Here is a 12,896-nt window from a genome sequence, read left to right as displayed (position 1 = left end):
TAGGAAGCCGAAGCTGACTTCTCAGTTTTTGACCCACGGACGCTGCCTTGGGTCAGCACATGCCAACAGGGAGGATGAAGGGCAGCGCTCCTGGAGCACTGAGTGGGGGATGCCAAGGCTGCGGGCCTGGCTCTTACCCCAACCCTGGGCACGAGGTGGCAGGACCCCTGCCCAAAGTCTGGAATCCTCATCCTCACAGAGCCTGCCTGGCCAGCACATAGAACACATCTTGTGAGGAGCCATAGAACACGTCCTGTGAGGAGCCCATAGAACACGTCCTGTGAGGAGCCCATAGAACACGTCCTGTGAGGAGCAGCTGAGGAAGCTGGGGTGTTCAGCCTGAAGAAAAGGAGGGTTTGAGGGAGGACATTATTCTCTCTACAACTCCCTGAGGAAAGGTTGGGTTGAGGTGGGACTGGTCTGGTCTGCCGCGCCTGCAGTGAGGACAACAGGAAATGTCCGTAGCAGAAACAGGGGAGATTCAAATCAGATATTAGAAAAAAATATTCAGTATTAGGGTGGTCATTGGAACAGGTTGCCCAGGAAGGTGGTAGTCACCATCCCTGGACGTGTTCAAGAGGTGACTGGATCTGGCACTGGGTGGCGTGGCTTAGCGGTTTAGGGGTCACAGTGGCAGTGCGGGGCGGATGACCGGACCGGATGATCGAGCGGGTCTCTTCCCATCTTGACCGCTCCGAGCCTCCATGACCCCCAGACGCCATTATCTGCGCAAGCGCGCGGCCGTGGCGCGTCACCGCCCGCGCGCCGCCGTGCCCCGTCCCGCGGCTGCTGCGGCCGAGTGCGCAGGCGCGGTGCCCCCGGTCACGTGTCGGCGGCGGCGGCGGCGGTGCCGCGGCGGTGCCATGGCGGTGAACTACAGCGCCAAGGAGGAGGCGGACGGGCACCCCTCGGGCGGCGTCGGCGTGCCGGGCGGCGGCGCGGTGGGCAGCGGCGGCGGTGCCGGCGCCGTGAAGACCCGCAAGCCTGACAATACCGCTTTCAAGCAGCAGCGGCTGCCGGCTTGGCAGCCCATCCTGACAGCGGGCACGGTGCTGCCGGCCTTCTTCATCATCGGCCTCATCTTCATCCCCATCGGCATCGGCATCTTCGTCACGTCCAACAACATCCGCGAGTACGAGGTGCGCGGGGCGGTGTGCCCGGGCCGGGTGTGCCGGGCCGGGGCTTTGGGATAGCCGGGCCCGCTCAGGGCGGCCGGGCCCGCCGAGCGGGGCTCGCCTGCCGGGAGGCCGCCTGCGGCTCTGGGAAGTCGCCTGCGGCTCTGGGAAGTCGCCTGCGGCTCTGGGAGGTCCGGTCGCCTCCGTCCCCTCCCGGCCTGCGGCGGGGCCCGGGCGGGTGGCTCCGATCCGCCCAAGGTCTGTGCTCGTCAGCAGGGCGCCCATTAATTACCCCGGGCAGACACCGAGCTGACAGCCATCTCCGCATAGCTCTTCCGTGAGTTCTGTCAGTGCTCCCGGGGGAACTCCCTGGGAAGTTACTGCCTGCATTTCATCGACACAGCTCAGTGCACGTTTTTTTCCTCAGCAGTACCGATAGTAAGCGCATCATCGGTGGGATAGTCTGTGGTAGTCCATTATTTGTCTTCAAATGTTCCAAAGTAGTTGTATTTTCAGGACAAAGCTCTGTGGTGAATCTGTTGCTTTTATTCTTACCTGCACCGATGATTAAATGTTGCTGGTGCTGTATGGGAGACCAGGATCGAAGAGTATGGCTTTTTCTAAATAACACAAACTCGAGTCTGAGTTTATCTGATTTACATTTGATAACCAGCCATGCTACTGCTGTGAAAAGTTGCTGAGCCTTAGCTGAAAACTGAACTGTATATTACAGATAGGTCCAGCTGATAACAGAACTAGTTTGTGTTGAAAGGAAATAACTCACAAGGCTTAGGGGCGGACAGCCTTGAGAAGCAATTGACAGCTATTATTAGTTTTGGTGAGCTAATATGACTGAGATTGATTGTAGGGAAGAAGGTGTGTGGTTGTTCTTCGTATTTTTTTATTGGAGAGTATGAATTTTTGTGCATTAAATCACTCTAGTTACTAGACCAAGCTGCCACTTTCAAATAAGCAGTGTTTAAGACAGTAGCTTGGCTGGCAAGTTGTCACTGAAGCCCAATTAGCTAAAGAAATCATGAGGGAGGGAATGGATGCTGTTTCCATATTTCTCTTAAAGTGCAAATAAGGTTATAATGAAACCAATTTTACCCCCTTTTATGTTAGGATCTACAGTTAGGGAGAAAAGCAGAAGGGAAAACCCCAAAAGCTGAAGTGTATTTTACAGCATCCTAATTTGTACGTAAGCCTATTTTTTAGAAAATAGTTGTTTCTTATAGAAAGTGTTCAGGTTATGCTGAACATCTGAAAATTTGCACGGGTGCTTCAGAAAACATGGCCTACTTGTCATGAGCACGTAGGTTTTTAAATTGCTATGTTATAGCATATTTAAGGGTTTTCAAGACTCTGGGGAGAGAAGTATAAAAATATCTATGCTAACTCTGTTTTTTGTTGACAACTGCATTTGAAATAGCCATTTCTATAGTAAAGCAGTATGAAGTTTTAGATAACTGTAATTGGTCAAATGTATCCTTTTTCCATTATGACTGAATCTGCATTGATCTATGGGAACAAGAAATGCATCAGTTTCATGAGTCCGTAAACATACATGACTTATTGTGTCTATATTGCTGCTGTATGCTTATACAGGATTTTTATATACTGTTGTTGCTTAAGCAGCTCAGTCAGGTACTCCTGGTAAGTTCCAGTAGAACCCAAAAATCAACTGTTCCCACCTAGCATTTGGTATAAAAGTCATAGATGGGCTGGGAGCATTACCAATGCTCCACTACACAGTCAGGTTGTGTATATACAGCAGCAATAACCATTTGTAGTGGAGACAGCTGGCAGGTCCTCTCTAATCTTCAGATCAGTATCTTCAGTCCTCTCTAATCTCAAGATACTCAAGACTGAAAAGAATTTAGTTTGTTTTACTGTATGGAATTACTCTTTCACCTTTTGAAATTCTCAAAAAATTCTCGGCTTTTGTGAGGACAGAAGGAACTTTTGGAGTCTGTGATAAGTCAGAAGGGGGAAACTTGTGTTCTGTTGCCTGATCCTCATACATGTTTTATGAAGTGCTCATCCAGTGACATTCTACAAGTGAGATTATCATCCTAAAGGCAGCTGAATTTAAAAAAAAAAAAAAAAAAGGCAAATTTAAATCAAAAGAGGTGCAGCCACAAAACACATATAAAGCATTTTACCAATTAGGACCAGCATTCTAAACACTGCTGAGGGATGCAGTTTAAGACCCTGCTATAACATATATGCTTAGATGACATACTTCCCTGCTTAGAATGCTGGCTTTTGTTATAACCTCCAAAAGTTATTCACAAACAGCTGTAAGTTTAGCTGTGGGAGAGAAGACATCCAGAAGCTACATGCTATGACTAAGCTTTTTTAGAAATGTAACTGGGGGAGGAAGCACAGGTGGTTATTTACACCTGCCTCCGAGGCAATAGAATACCTCTCAAATCTGTGTGTATATATCTGTAAACTTAGTGTATTGGATTTGAATAGGATGTATAATTTGAGACCCTGAATACCCATTTAGGTTCAAGTCACTCTTTCCTGAATTAAGGTATGGTAGCCATTAGTATCTCTATGGACTGTGCTGTTCTTCTACAGGTGCAAGGACTGAGCAGCAAAATGTACCTCTTCCATTGATTTCCTTTATAAGATGTCTTTAATTCAAATGTGGAAGATTTCCAACAGTTTAAGTGACTAGAACTATTGGGTTTTTGTTATATTTTCTCTGGCTTCAAAAGGGTGTAATCAGTCATTTATCTTGAGTCTGTTGTTAAAATAGTTCATTTGGGTGGAAAATTACTCAGCTATGTAAGTGTCTTTTTGCATGTTACTAAAGGATGAGAGAGTTCTGTATTTCCTGGAGGTGTTTTTTTTTTTTCCTTTTTTTTTTCTTAATATATGTAGAGTGAATAAGAAGCATTGACAGAGCATTTTAACATATGAGAAAATGTCAGGAATATACAAAGTATTAAATGTGTAGGAAAGAGATCTTTGTGTTGTGACTGCTGCTGTGAAATGCATAATGATAGATAAAAGACCAGATTGATTTAAGGCATGGTTAGGAATAGATAAGTGAAAGTAAGTACATTACTGTTGCCTACGTCTTCAGCCTTGGTGCAGTTCCTGTAGCCCTATGTCAGAAATCATACAAAATTAATAAAACCTACAAAGATGACCAGATTTATGGATTGCCTTTTATACAAGAAATGATTAAGCAAAATCACAAATAGTTTGGAGAACATGTGTATGCAGTAATTATGTTATTTCTGTAGGTGTATGTCAGCTGGCAGCCATCAACAGCCTGAAAGGCTGTTGGTGTGGAATAACTTGGATATACCCGATGCCCTTAAATCTGGAGTTTTTTGGAAGGGCTCACTGTGTCTAGTTGTCAGATGTTGGCTGATCCCAGGGGGCAGAACAGTGTGGTCAGGCAGGTTCTTGCTGTGGACTCCACAGTCAGTCTTTAGCTCACACAGTCAAAGGTATTACTTTGTCAAGAGGTGAAGATGGATGTCTTCATCCTTTTAAAAAAAGCTCTCTCTTGAATGTAATCTGTAAATGTGGATGCAGAAAAATACACTTGTATTGGCAGTTACTGTACAGGAAAGCTCTTTGATAGCATGCAAGCTGATAACAGTGCATCAAAGCAAGGTACTGCTTCAATATACACCAATTTCATGCTCCACAGAATTTAGTCAATTACGTTTTTAAAAGTGAAGTCTTTAGGTCTTTTGCAATCTTAGTCTTTAGTGTGCACTCTTGACTTAAAACACTTCTCACACTGGCAAGTTCTTTCTAAAGGAAATGCTTGCTTCAGCTTGCTTTAGCAGAACACACCCACTCCTGAGTTAGCCTTCAACAAATGAGATGCATTGTTCACTGAGAGCAGAAGTGGGGTCTGTCTGCTACAGCTAAACAGAGCTGGACATGGCTGCTGCAGCAGTGCTATTTCTAGATCAGCCTAAACCTAATATTGTGTTCAGCTGAGCAGCAAAGATCATGATCCTCTCTCAGTCTCCCTCTCTCTGCCTGGTAATAGCTTCTGAAGCTGTCGAGTTTCAGCTAGGCTCATTAGCACGTAGGTTTCGTCTGTCAGAAATTTGGCAGCAGAGCAAATGCCAATCAATAAAAGTGCTTGCTGATGGAGCTGGTTGCAGCTTAATAGATATTGGAAAAATCACCGGAAGAGAGTCCCTGAAGAAGATGCTGAGGAAAATAGGCTTCAGTTCTTTCCTGAACACACCTTGTGTGTTTATTTTAGCTAACCTTAATATGGGTATTGGGACCCATCATAAATCACTAGTTCTTGGCTATGCCTTTCACTACAAACATAAATCAGGACAGACCACCTGCAGCAGCCTTTCATATAATTGTGTAGATGTTCTAGTTTAAATGCTACTGCTGCTGCACAGTTTTTTTGCAGTGAGGTATGTATTCCACCTGAGTCTAAATTCTAAAGCAGGTAATTTATGGTAAGTGTAGAAATACATCTTTTATAGGCAGACGTAAGCTTTCTCCTGCCACACTTGCTGGAGCTACACATGAGAAGAGTCATGTGGTCAAGCTACTTGAGTTGGCTTGGACTGTAGGGTGAGCTTGTGGCTGCTAAGGCTGAATGTACAGATTTAAAAAAAAATGCTTTTTATGGGCTACAATATTCAAGACAGAACATACTGCATAAGCCAGATTAATACTGATCATCTTTCTTGTCCATATGCTGATTATTTTACCATTCCTGACAAAACAATATTGGTGTAATAAGCTTTCCTGTTTTAGGACAATTTTTTGGGCATTAAGTGATGTTTAAATTTTTTCTTCTAATTAGGTGGCTAAAAATGGTCAACAACGCAAGTTTTCTAACGCAATGCTTTTTTTATTGACTATCTAGACTTTTAAAAGTTTCATCTCTCCAGAAAGCATGTAAAAGCTGAGATCTGCTTTTCGTAGTGTGTCTGTTTGGAAACATCACTCCAAAGGGTGTCTGCTGGTTTTGTTTTGGTGTGATTTTTTTTGGTTGGTTGGTTTGGGGCAGGGTTGAGGCTGTCTGGGGGGCTTGTTGGTTTTGTTTGGTTTTGTTCCAGGAGTAGTTTCACCTCTGTTCAATTTGTTTGCATCTGAAATCAAAAACTCATTTACAGAATGGTTAAGCTTGCAAGAGACTTCTTAAGATTGTTAGATAGGCCTGAATGTGCTCTTGATGTTGAGATATAATATCATTGCAAAATAAATGCCACAGCAACTCTCTTGCTTAATAATTTTTCTTTACTCTCCCATTGTAAATTAATGACTGCTTTTCCTGTTACAGATTGACTATACGGGAACAGAACCTTCTAGTCCCTGCAACAAATGCTTAAATGTGTCCTGGGACAGCACACCCCCTTGTACATGCACCATCAATTTCACACTGGAACATTCTTTTGAGGTACACCGCCCTGTATGCGGAATGAAGTCTGAACAGTTTATATGATCTATTTCATGTTGAAAATGAAATTTTTGTCACGTAAATATTTTTTTTCAGTTTTAGAGGATTAGTTTTAATTATTCTTTGAACTTGGATCTGATTTTTGTGTTCCCTTTTTTATCAGGAGGGATGAAATGTTTCTTAATGCCTCCGTTTATCTGGAAATGTAAAACATTAAGTGGAATGCTTGTGTTTTACACATTCAGAGTTACCCTGTGGGTCACATAGCTGGAGAGTAGATCAGCTATTCCTGCATGATACAAAAAAATCTCAGTTTAACAGGAATTGGAAATACCAGATAAGTACTTTCTGGAGGCAAGTAAGGCTTATGGGTTCTACATCGGACAAGACAGGTTTTGGGATTGGTACTGGTGAATATAACTCTGATAGCTGGTGGCACAATTTTGTTTGACTTCAACTTTTTAGGATAGTACTTTTATGTACTCAGTATGAAGTTTGAGGATTGAGGTTCTTACTTTATGAATGTTGCTATAAACCTAAGAGTTTAAGAACTTAAAATTGCAGGTTTGTTTGAATGAAATCCCTCTTTCCCCATCTTGCATTTTGTAGAGCAATGTATTCATGTATTATGGACTTTCCAACTTTTATCAAAACCACCGTCGTTACGTGAAGTCTCGAGATGACAGCCAGCTAAATGGAGACAACAGTTCACTACTTGTAGGTATTCATGCTTGGATGTGAATAAACAACTAATTTCTGACTATTGCATAAATCACCACATAGAGTATTAGTTTCATGGTAATGAGGTACTAGAATTTTTGCATAACACTAGGCAACCATAAGGAATTGATATTTTGTTTACTGAAAATAACTGTAAAGTATTATAATTCATGTTGATCATGTTGTAAAAAGCAAGTTAGTTATATAAACTAGCACAGACTCATTTGCCTTTTTTCTTTCTAACTATCAGAATCCAAGTAAGGAATGTGAGCCTTACCGCACAAATGAGGACAAACCCATTGCTCCTTGTGGAGCTATTGCCAACAGTATGTTTAATGGTATGGTCACAATTTTGAGTTATCATTTATATGGGTCTGTGATCTAGTGTATGTTTTTTGTTGTGTTGCACATTATTCTGGATAAAGATACCGTGGGCTTTTTTTTTTTGTTTTGAATTATCACATTTTCATTGTTCAGAATAAAATAAGTATCTTGTACTGCTTGTACTTGTTAAAAAAATTTTAGGAGAATTAATTTAATCTCATAGCATACAAAGGATGGAAATACCTGTTGTGAGAATCTGCTACTGCTGTGATGCAGAAATATATATGGATAATAAACTGCTATCTCATATACACTGATTCTTACAGAACAGTTTGTTATTGTGTCAGGCAGATAGTAAATGCCCTGCCTGGTTATTTTTGTTTTGTTTTCTCATGGAGGTAATTGTTTCAGTGCTTATCACGATCATCTATCTAATGAATATTTCTGCAGCTGGTCTTCTAATTTGATTTTGTCTTTAGATACACTGGAGTTATACCGCATTGATAATGACACAAGGACTCCGATTACTTTGATCAAAAAAGGCATTGCATGGTGGACAGATAAAAATGTAAAGTTCAGGAATCCTACAGGAGATGGAAACAACTTAACTGCACTTTTCCAAGGTAAAAAAAGAAAAAAAAAAAGTGAAATGTTAAGAATGGCAAAATGCATCAAACACCTTTTGATTTCAGAGTTTTGCCTCACTGACATTTTGCTGAATGTGCTAAATAAATGTTCTCTGGAGAAATCCAAGCTAAGGACTACTCTGCTATTTGAAAAGCTGTCTTTAAATAATAAAAGCTGCAAGTTTCTGATAAACATGTTTGGTTTTTACCTTTACTGTAGTAATTGATTTGGTATTTTTTAATGTCTAATTTTTTTTTTGTACCCTGAATACTAAAAAATGTGTAATGTACACTGCTGGGATTTAACCCCACTTGGCAACTAAGCATCACACATGCCCTTGCTCAATGGAAGGGAAGAATTGGAAGGCTTTAAGTGAGAAGACACATAGGTTGTGATAAAGACTGTTCAGTAATTAAAAACAAACAACCAAACCAAAAACACAGCAAGGAGAGAGGAAAATAAAACCCAAGAAAAACAAGTAATGCAAAAGAAAATAATTGCTCACCACCATCCGAGTCCCTGAGCAAAAGTAGATCCTACTTCTACCTGCCCTTTTCTGTGGTATGGGATATCTCTGGTGAGCTGGGATCAGCTATTCCATCTGTGTCCCCTCCCAGTCTTTCCTGGACACATCTCCTGTCTCCCCACAGGTGGGGTGAGGTGAGGAGCAGAAGAGGCCTTGATGCTAGCAAGTACTGCTTAACAATAACAGAAACATCACTCTTTATCAACACCATGTCCAGCACAAATACAAAACATTGTCCCATACAGGCCACTGTAAAGAAATTTAATTTTATTCCAGTCAAGACCAGTACAAGTTCTATTATGTTTGGATTTAACTTACAAAGAAATCCTGCAGTTGTTGAATGAAGCTCTTCGTATAGAGTTTTCATTTAAATGTTTCTTTGGCTAGGTTATGCTGTTCTCTGAAAAAACAGATTCTTTTCTTTTGTTATTAGAAGTGACTGTGTCTCATTTTTTAGGTTATACACAGTTTGGCAAATAAAAGTTTCCTTTGGCTACTATGTCTGAAAAAGCCCCTTCTTAGGGCTGTAAGAGCATGTGTGTTTATGCAAGGTATTTAATAACCTCAGGCTTAACCTGATGTGGGTTTCTTGCTTAGTCACTGACATGTTGTCAGTGTGATGGCTACCCTTGGAAAAGCAGATAGCGTACCCTAATACAATGTGGAATTGTATTTCCAATAACAGTAGCAAAAGCATTTGGATATAATTGGAAATGATGTTTACAATATTACATGTTCATGATTCAGGAAGTGGTTCTCAACTTCTACTCAGGGAGCAGAGGGCCTATCATCATAATGGAGAATTAGTCACCAAGCAGTGCTTTGAGACATGACTTCCCACCTGCATGAATTGTTTAAACAAATGAACAGTGCTGTTATGAATTATGTTATTTATTTATAGAATCCATACTATTTAAACTGTAAAATAAAAAGTTCTTAAACAGCCCAGTGTGTTGCAATAGTAGTGAGTCAGCCTGTCTTTTCATACTGTTTAGAAGTTAATGTGGTTTTTTTGTGACAGGAGAATGGATTTTGATGAGCCAGTGTGTTATGCAGTCCTGTATATGAAATATTTATTATTATTTTTGTTTAATCCTAGGCACAACAAAACCTGTGAACTGGCCCAAGCCAGTGTATATGCTGGACTCAGAGCCTGACAACAACGGCTTTATCAATGAGGACTTCATCGTGTGGATGCGCACAGCTGCTCTGCCAACATTTCGCAAGCTCTATCGTCTCATCGAAAGGAAGAATAGCTTTCAGCCTACCTTACAGGCTGGAAAATATTCCCTGGATATTGCATACAGTATCCTTTGAAAGCAGACCTTAGCTGGATTACGTGAATATATATCTGCAAGTTATCAGATGGAACTAGCCTTTCTTCTTACCATCTCTAAAAAGAGATGGTATTGGGCTGTGGTTGAAAACTGGCACTGAGACCCAGATAGACTGTTACTATCTTTTGTGCTAGTTTTATAGCATTAATAGCATCATAGAGACAGGGAAATCAGATTGGTTGGGTGCTGGGAAGGAATTGAGAAAAGCATGGGAAAAGAGGAAGGAACAGAGGTAGCTGGTAGCTAAGGAATTTAAGAACTGTAACTTCAAGATTAAATGATACTATGTAATGAAAGACTGACTCTGAAGGTCACAAAAATGACAAAGCTGTGGATCAAGTGAAGGTGTGCCGTTGTGTGTCATTCTTTTTTGAGGAGACTAAATATTAGGTAGAAATGCAGGAGACTAGAGAAGGAGGATTGTCATAGTTGCTGAATTCTTAAAATTCAGAAGTGCTTAATGATACTTTTTATATAGCTACTGCAGTGTTTTTCTTTGCTGCAAAACTGGGGAGTGCATGTAAAACTGAGAGAAAGTAAAGAAAAATTTTGTAGTAAAATAGACACAAGAACTAAAATTTATATTTCCCTCACTTTATTGAAGCTACTTTCATAAACACACAAAATCATGCATTTTACTGTTCCTCAGGGTTAGTGTCTCCTAACATGGCTTTTGTTTTGAAGTAGCTGATAATGCCCAGATTAGTTTTATCCAAAAATAACAGCTGAATGTTTTCAGAGGCAGCAGTTACTATTTGGAATCTGAGTGAAATGACCCAATATTTTCATGTGCCCCACTTATGCTGGGTTTGGAAACTTGCTTCTTGTTTTCCTAAATGTTTTTTCAGATTATCCTGTACATAGTTTTGATGGACGAAAAAGGATGATCCTAAGCACTATCTCGTGGATGGGAGGCAAAAATCCCTTCCTGGGAATTGCTTACATCACTGTTGGGTCCATATGCTTCTTCTTAGGAGTGGTATTGCTGTTCATTCATCACAAATACGGCAATCGAAACACCAGTGCAGACATTCCCAATTAATCTTGCATTCTGAAAAATAAATGTACTGCATGTGCATCAAGGTCAGTCCAGAATGGACCCAGTTTTTGAAAAACAAATCGCTGCTTCTGTCATTTCTGAGACTGGGTACATAATTTTTACCTAAAGCTCTGCTTTCCCATACTGTGGATTAACTCTTGAAAATGACGGGTATACAATTAGCTCCATTGATTGTATCTCTGCCTATGTCAGAAACAGATTTTCTGATGTTTGCCTCTAACTGGGCAGGCCACACGATGCATATAGCTCCTGTTCCCTTGATGCATCTGCTGCTTGTTCATGTGCTATGTAATGTCAGTATGATTCAGTACACTTAGATTGTGTGGAGAAAGATGGTTATAAGATATTGTAAACTGTTGAGTTTCCAGAATTCAGGTGTCAGTGCTGTTGGAAGAAGTCAAGTCTTAAATGTTTTCTTTGATTTGCTGTCTTGTGTGCATGGGTTCCTACATTTCTTGCTGAGATTTTAATATATTTATACAAGTTGTTAAATATTTTTCCTGTGTCCTACCCACCTCTATTATATTAAATCCTTTAAGTGCTCTGTAATCTTCAGCACTCTGGATTCTTTGTATATTTACAATATATGTGCCTGGCCAGTAAATGAGCATCCTATGAAAATACCAGAAAACCTATTTGTTAATTATCTGTGTGAGACCCTTTAAAAGATTGGGACATACTTGTTACAGATATAATCTTCTAATTTTCTTCACTTTAAGTCATATCCAATCCTAGTTCACTTTTTGCTGGTTTTGCTTTTTATGAGCAGCACCAATCATTAATCAAGAAGAACTTAAAAGGTTTTTTTTTCCATTCATACATTGGGGTGAATTCCTTTTATTGGGGGAAATTCCTTTTACTCAAGAAGTTTCCTAATTTTTTTAAAGCATATGTATTCTGAGCAGGCTTTGTTTTAAGGGAATTGTATGCTTTTTCCTTATTTTTAGTGAACACCACATGATTTTTTGTGGTGTTGAGGAAGTAGACTACAGAAGTTCAGAAGTTGGGATGGCAGTGACATTTTTCCCTGAAATGCAGGTTTAGCTTGCTGTGAAACATAATTTAAATATTGCAGTTAGACGCCATGTGCAGGTTAGTGTCTTAAATTACAGAAGGATTCACCTTTAGGTTAATTAAAAGTTAACTGCAACGTGTAAAATATTACTTTTTGGTGACTTTTTTTTAGATAATGCACAGAAACTGTAATGTATATGGTGAAGATCACTTTATATGCAACTAGCTTGATAAAATATGGAGTATATTAAAAGAGACTTAATAAATTCTGCAAACCATTTAATAAGAGGTTTGGTTTTGTTCTTGAACATACATTTATTTTTATCTGGATGAAAAGACGTTATTAAGTGTAAATGTAGTTTTAAATAAGTTGTATTTCTGGGATTGCATATTTATTACAAAACTGCATGATCCAATAGCTTAATCTACAGGTAATTAAAAAAAGTTACTTACTGGAATGCAACTGCTGAAGAAGACAACATTGCATAAACATAGAGTAATCTGACCTTCAAAGTTCCTGTGACAAGACAAGGGTTTCTGATCTTTCCTGCAAATGTGATCTACCCTTGATATTACTTAAGTTGTTTTTTGTTTGTTTTTTTTTTAATTCAGTAACTCAACATGAAACCTCTCCAATACCCCAAAATGTTACACATATAAAAGGCTTGTCCGTATTTAACAACTTGCCCAAAATGCTGTCTTTCAAACGAGAAGAAAAAACTATGAAAATTTAAGTCAATTTTATTGTTGTTTGCTTCTT

The 12,896-nt window shown here is 40.1% G+C and overlaps 1 protein-coding gene across 1 annotated transcript; it reads left to right on the top strand.

Moving 5' to 3' along the window:
- The first annotated feature begins 689 nt into the window (after nt 1–689).
- TMEM30A (transmembrane protein 30A) lies at nt 690–12,422 on the top strand. Its single transcript, XM_002190303.7, has 7 exons — nt 690–1,139; nt 6,412–6,528; nt 7,138–7,245; nt 7,499–7,586; nt 8,052–8,195; nt 9,825–10,031; nt 10,911–12,422. The coding sequence occupies exons 1-7, from the start codon at nt 705–707 to the stop codon at nt 11,102–11,104; spliced, it is 1,293 nt and encodes a 430-aa protein (XP_002190339.4). The 5' UTR covers nt 690–704; the 3' UTR covers nt 11,105–12,422.
- The last annotated feature ends 474 nt before the right edge of the window (nt 12,423–12,896 follow it).

Source organism: Taeniopygia guttata, chromosome 3 (genome assembly GCF_048771995.1).
Source record: "Taeniopygia guttata chromosome 3, bTaeGut7.mat, whole genome shotgun sequence".
Taxonomy (NCBI): domain Eukaryota; kingdom Metazoa; phylum Chordata; class Aves; order Passeriformes; family Estrildidae; genus Taeniopygia; species Taeniopygia guttata.
The sequence above is the reverse complement of the archived record's forward strand: the minus strand, read 5'-3'. Positions and strand labels throughout refer to the sequence as shown.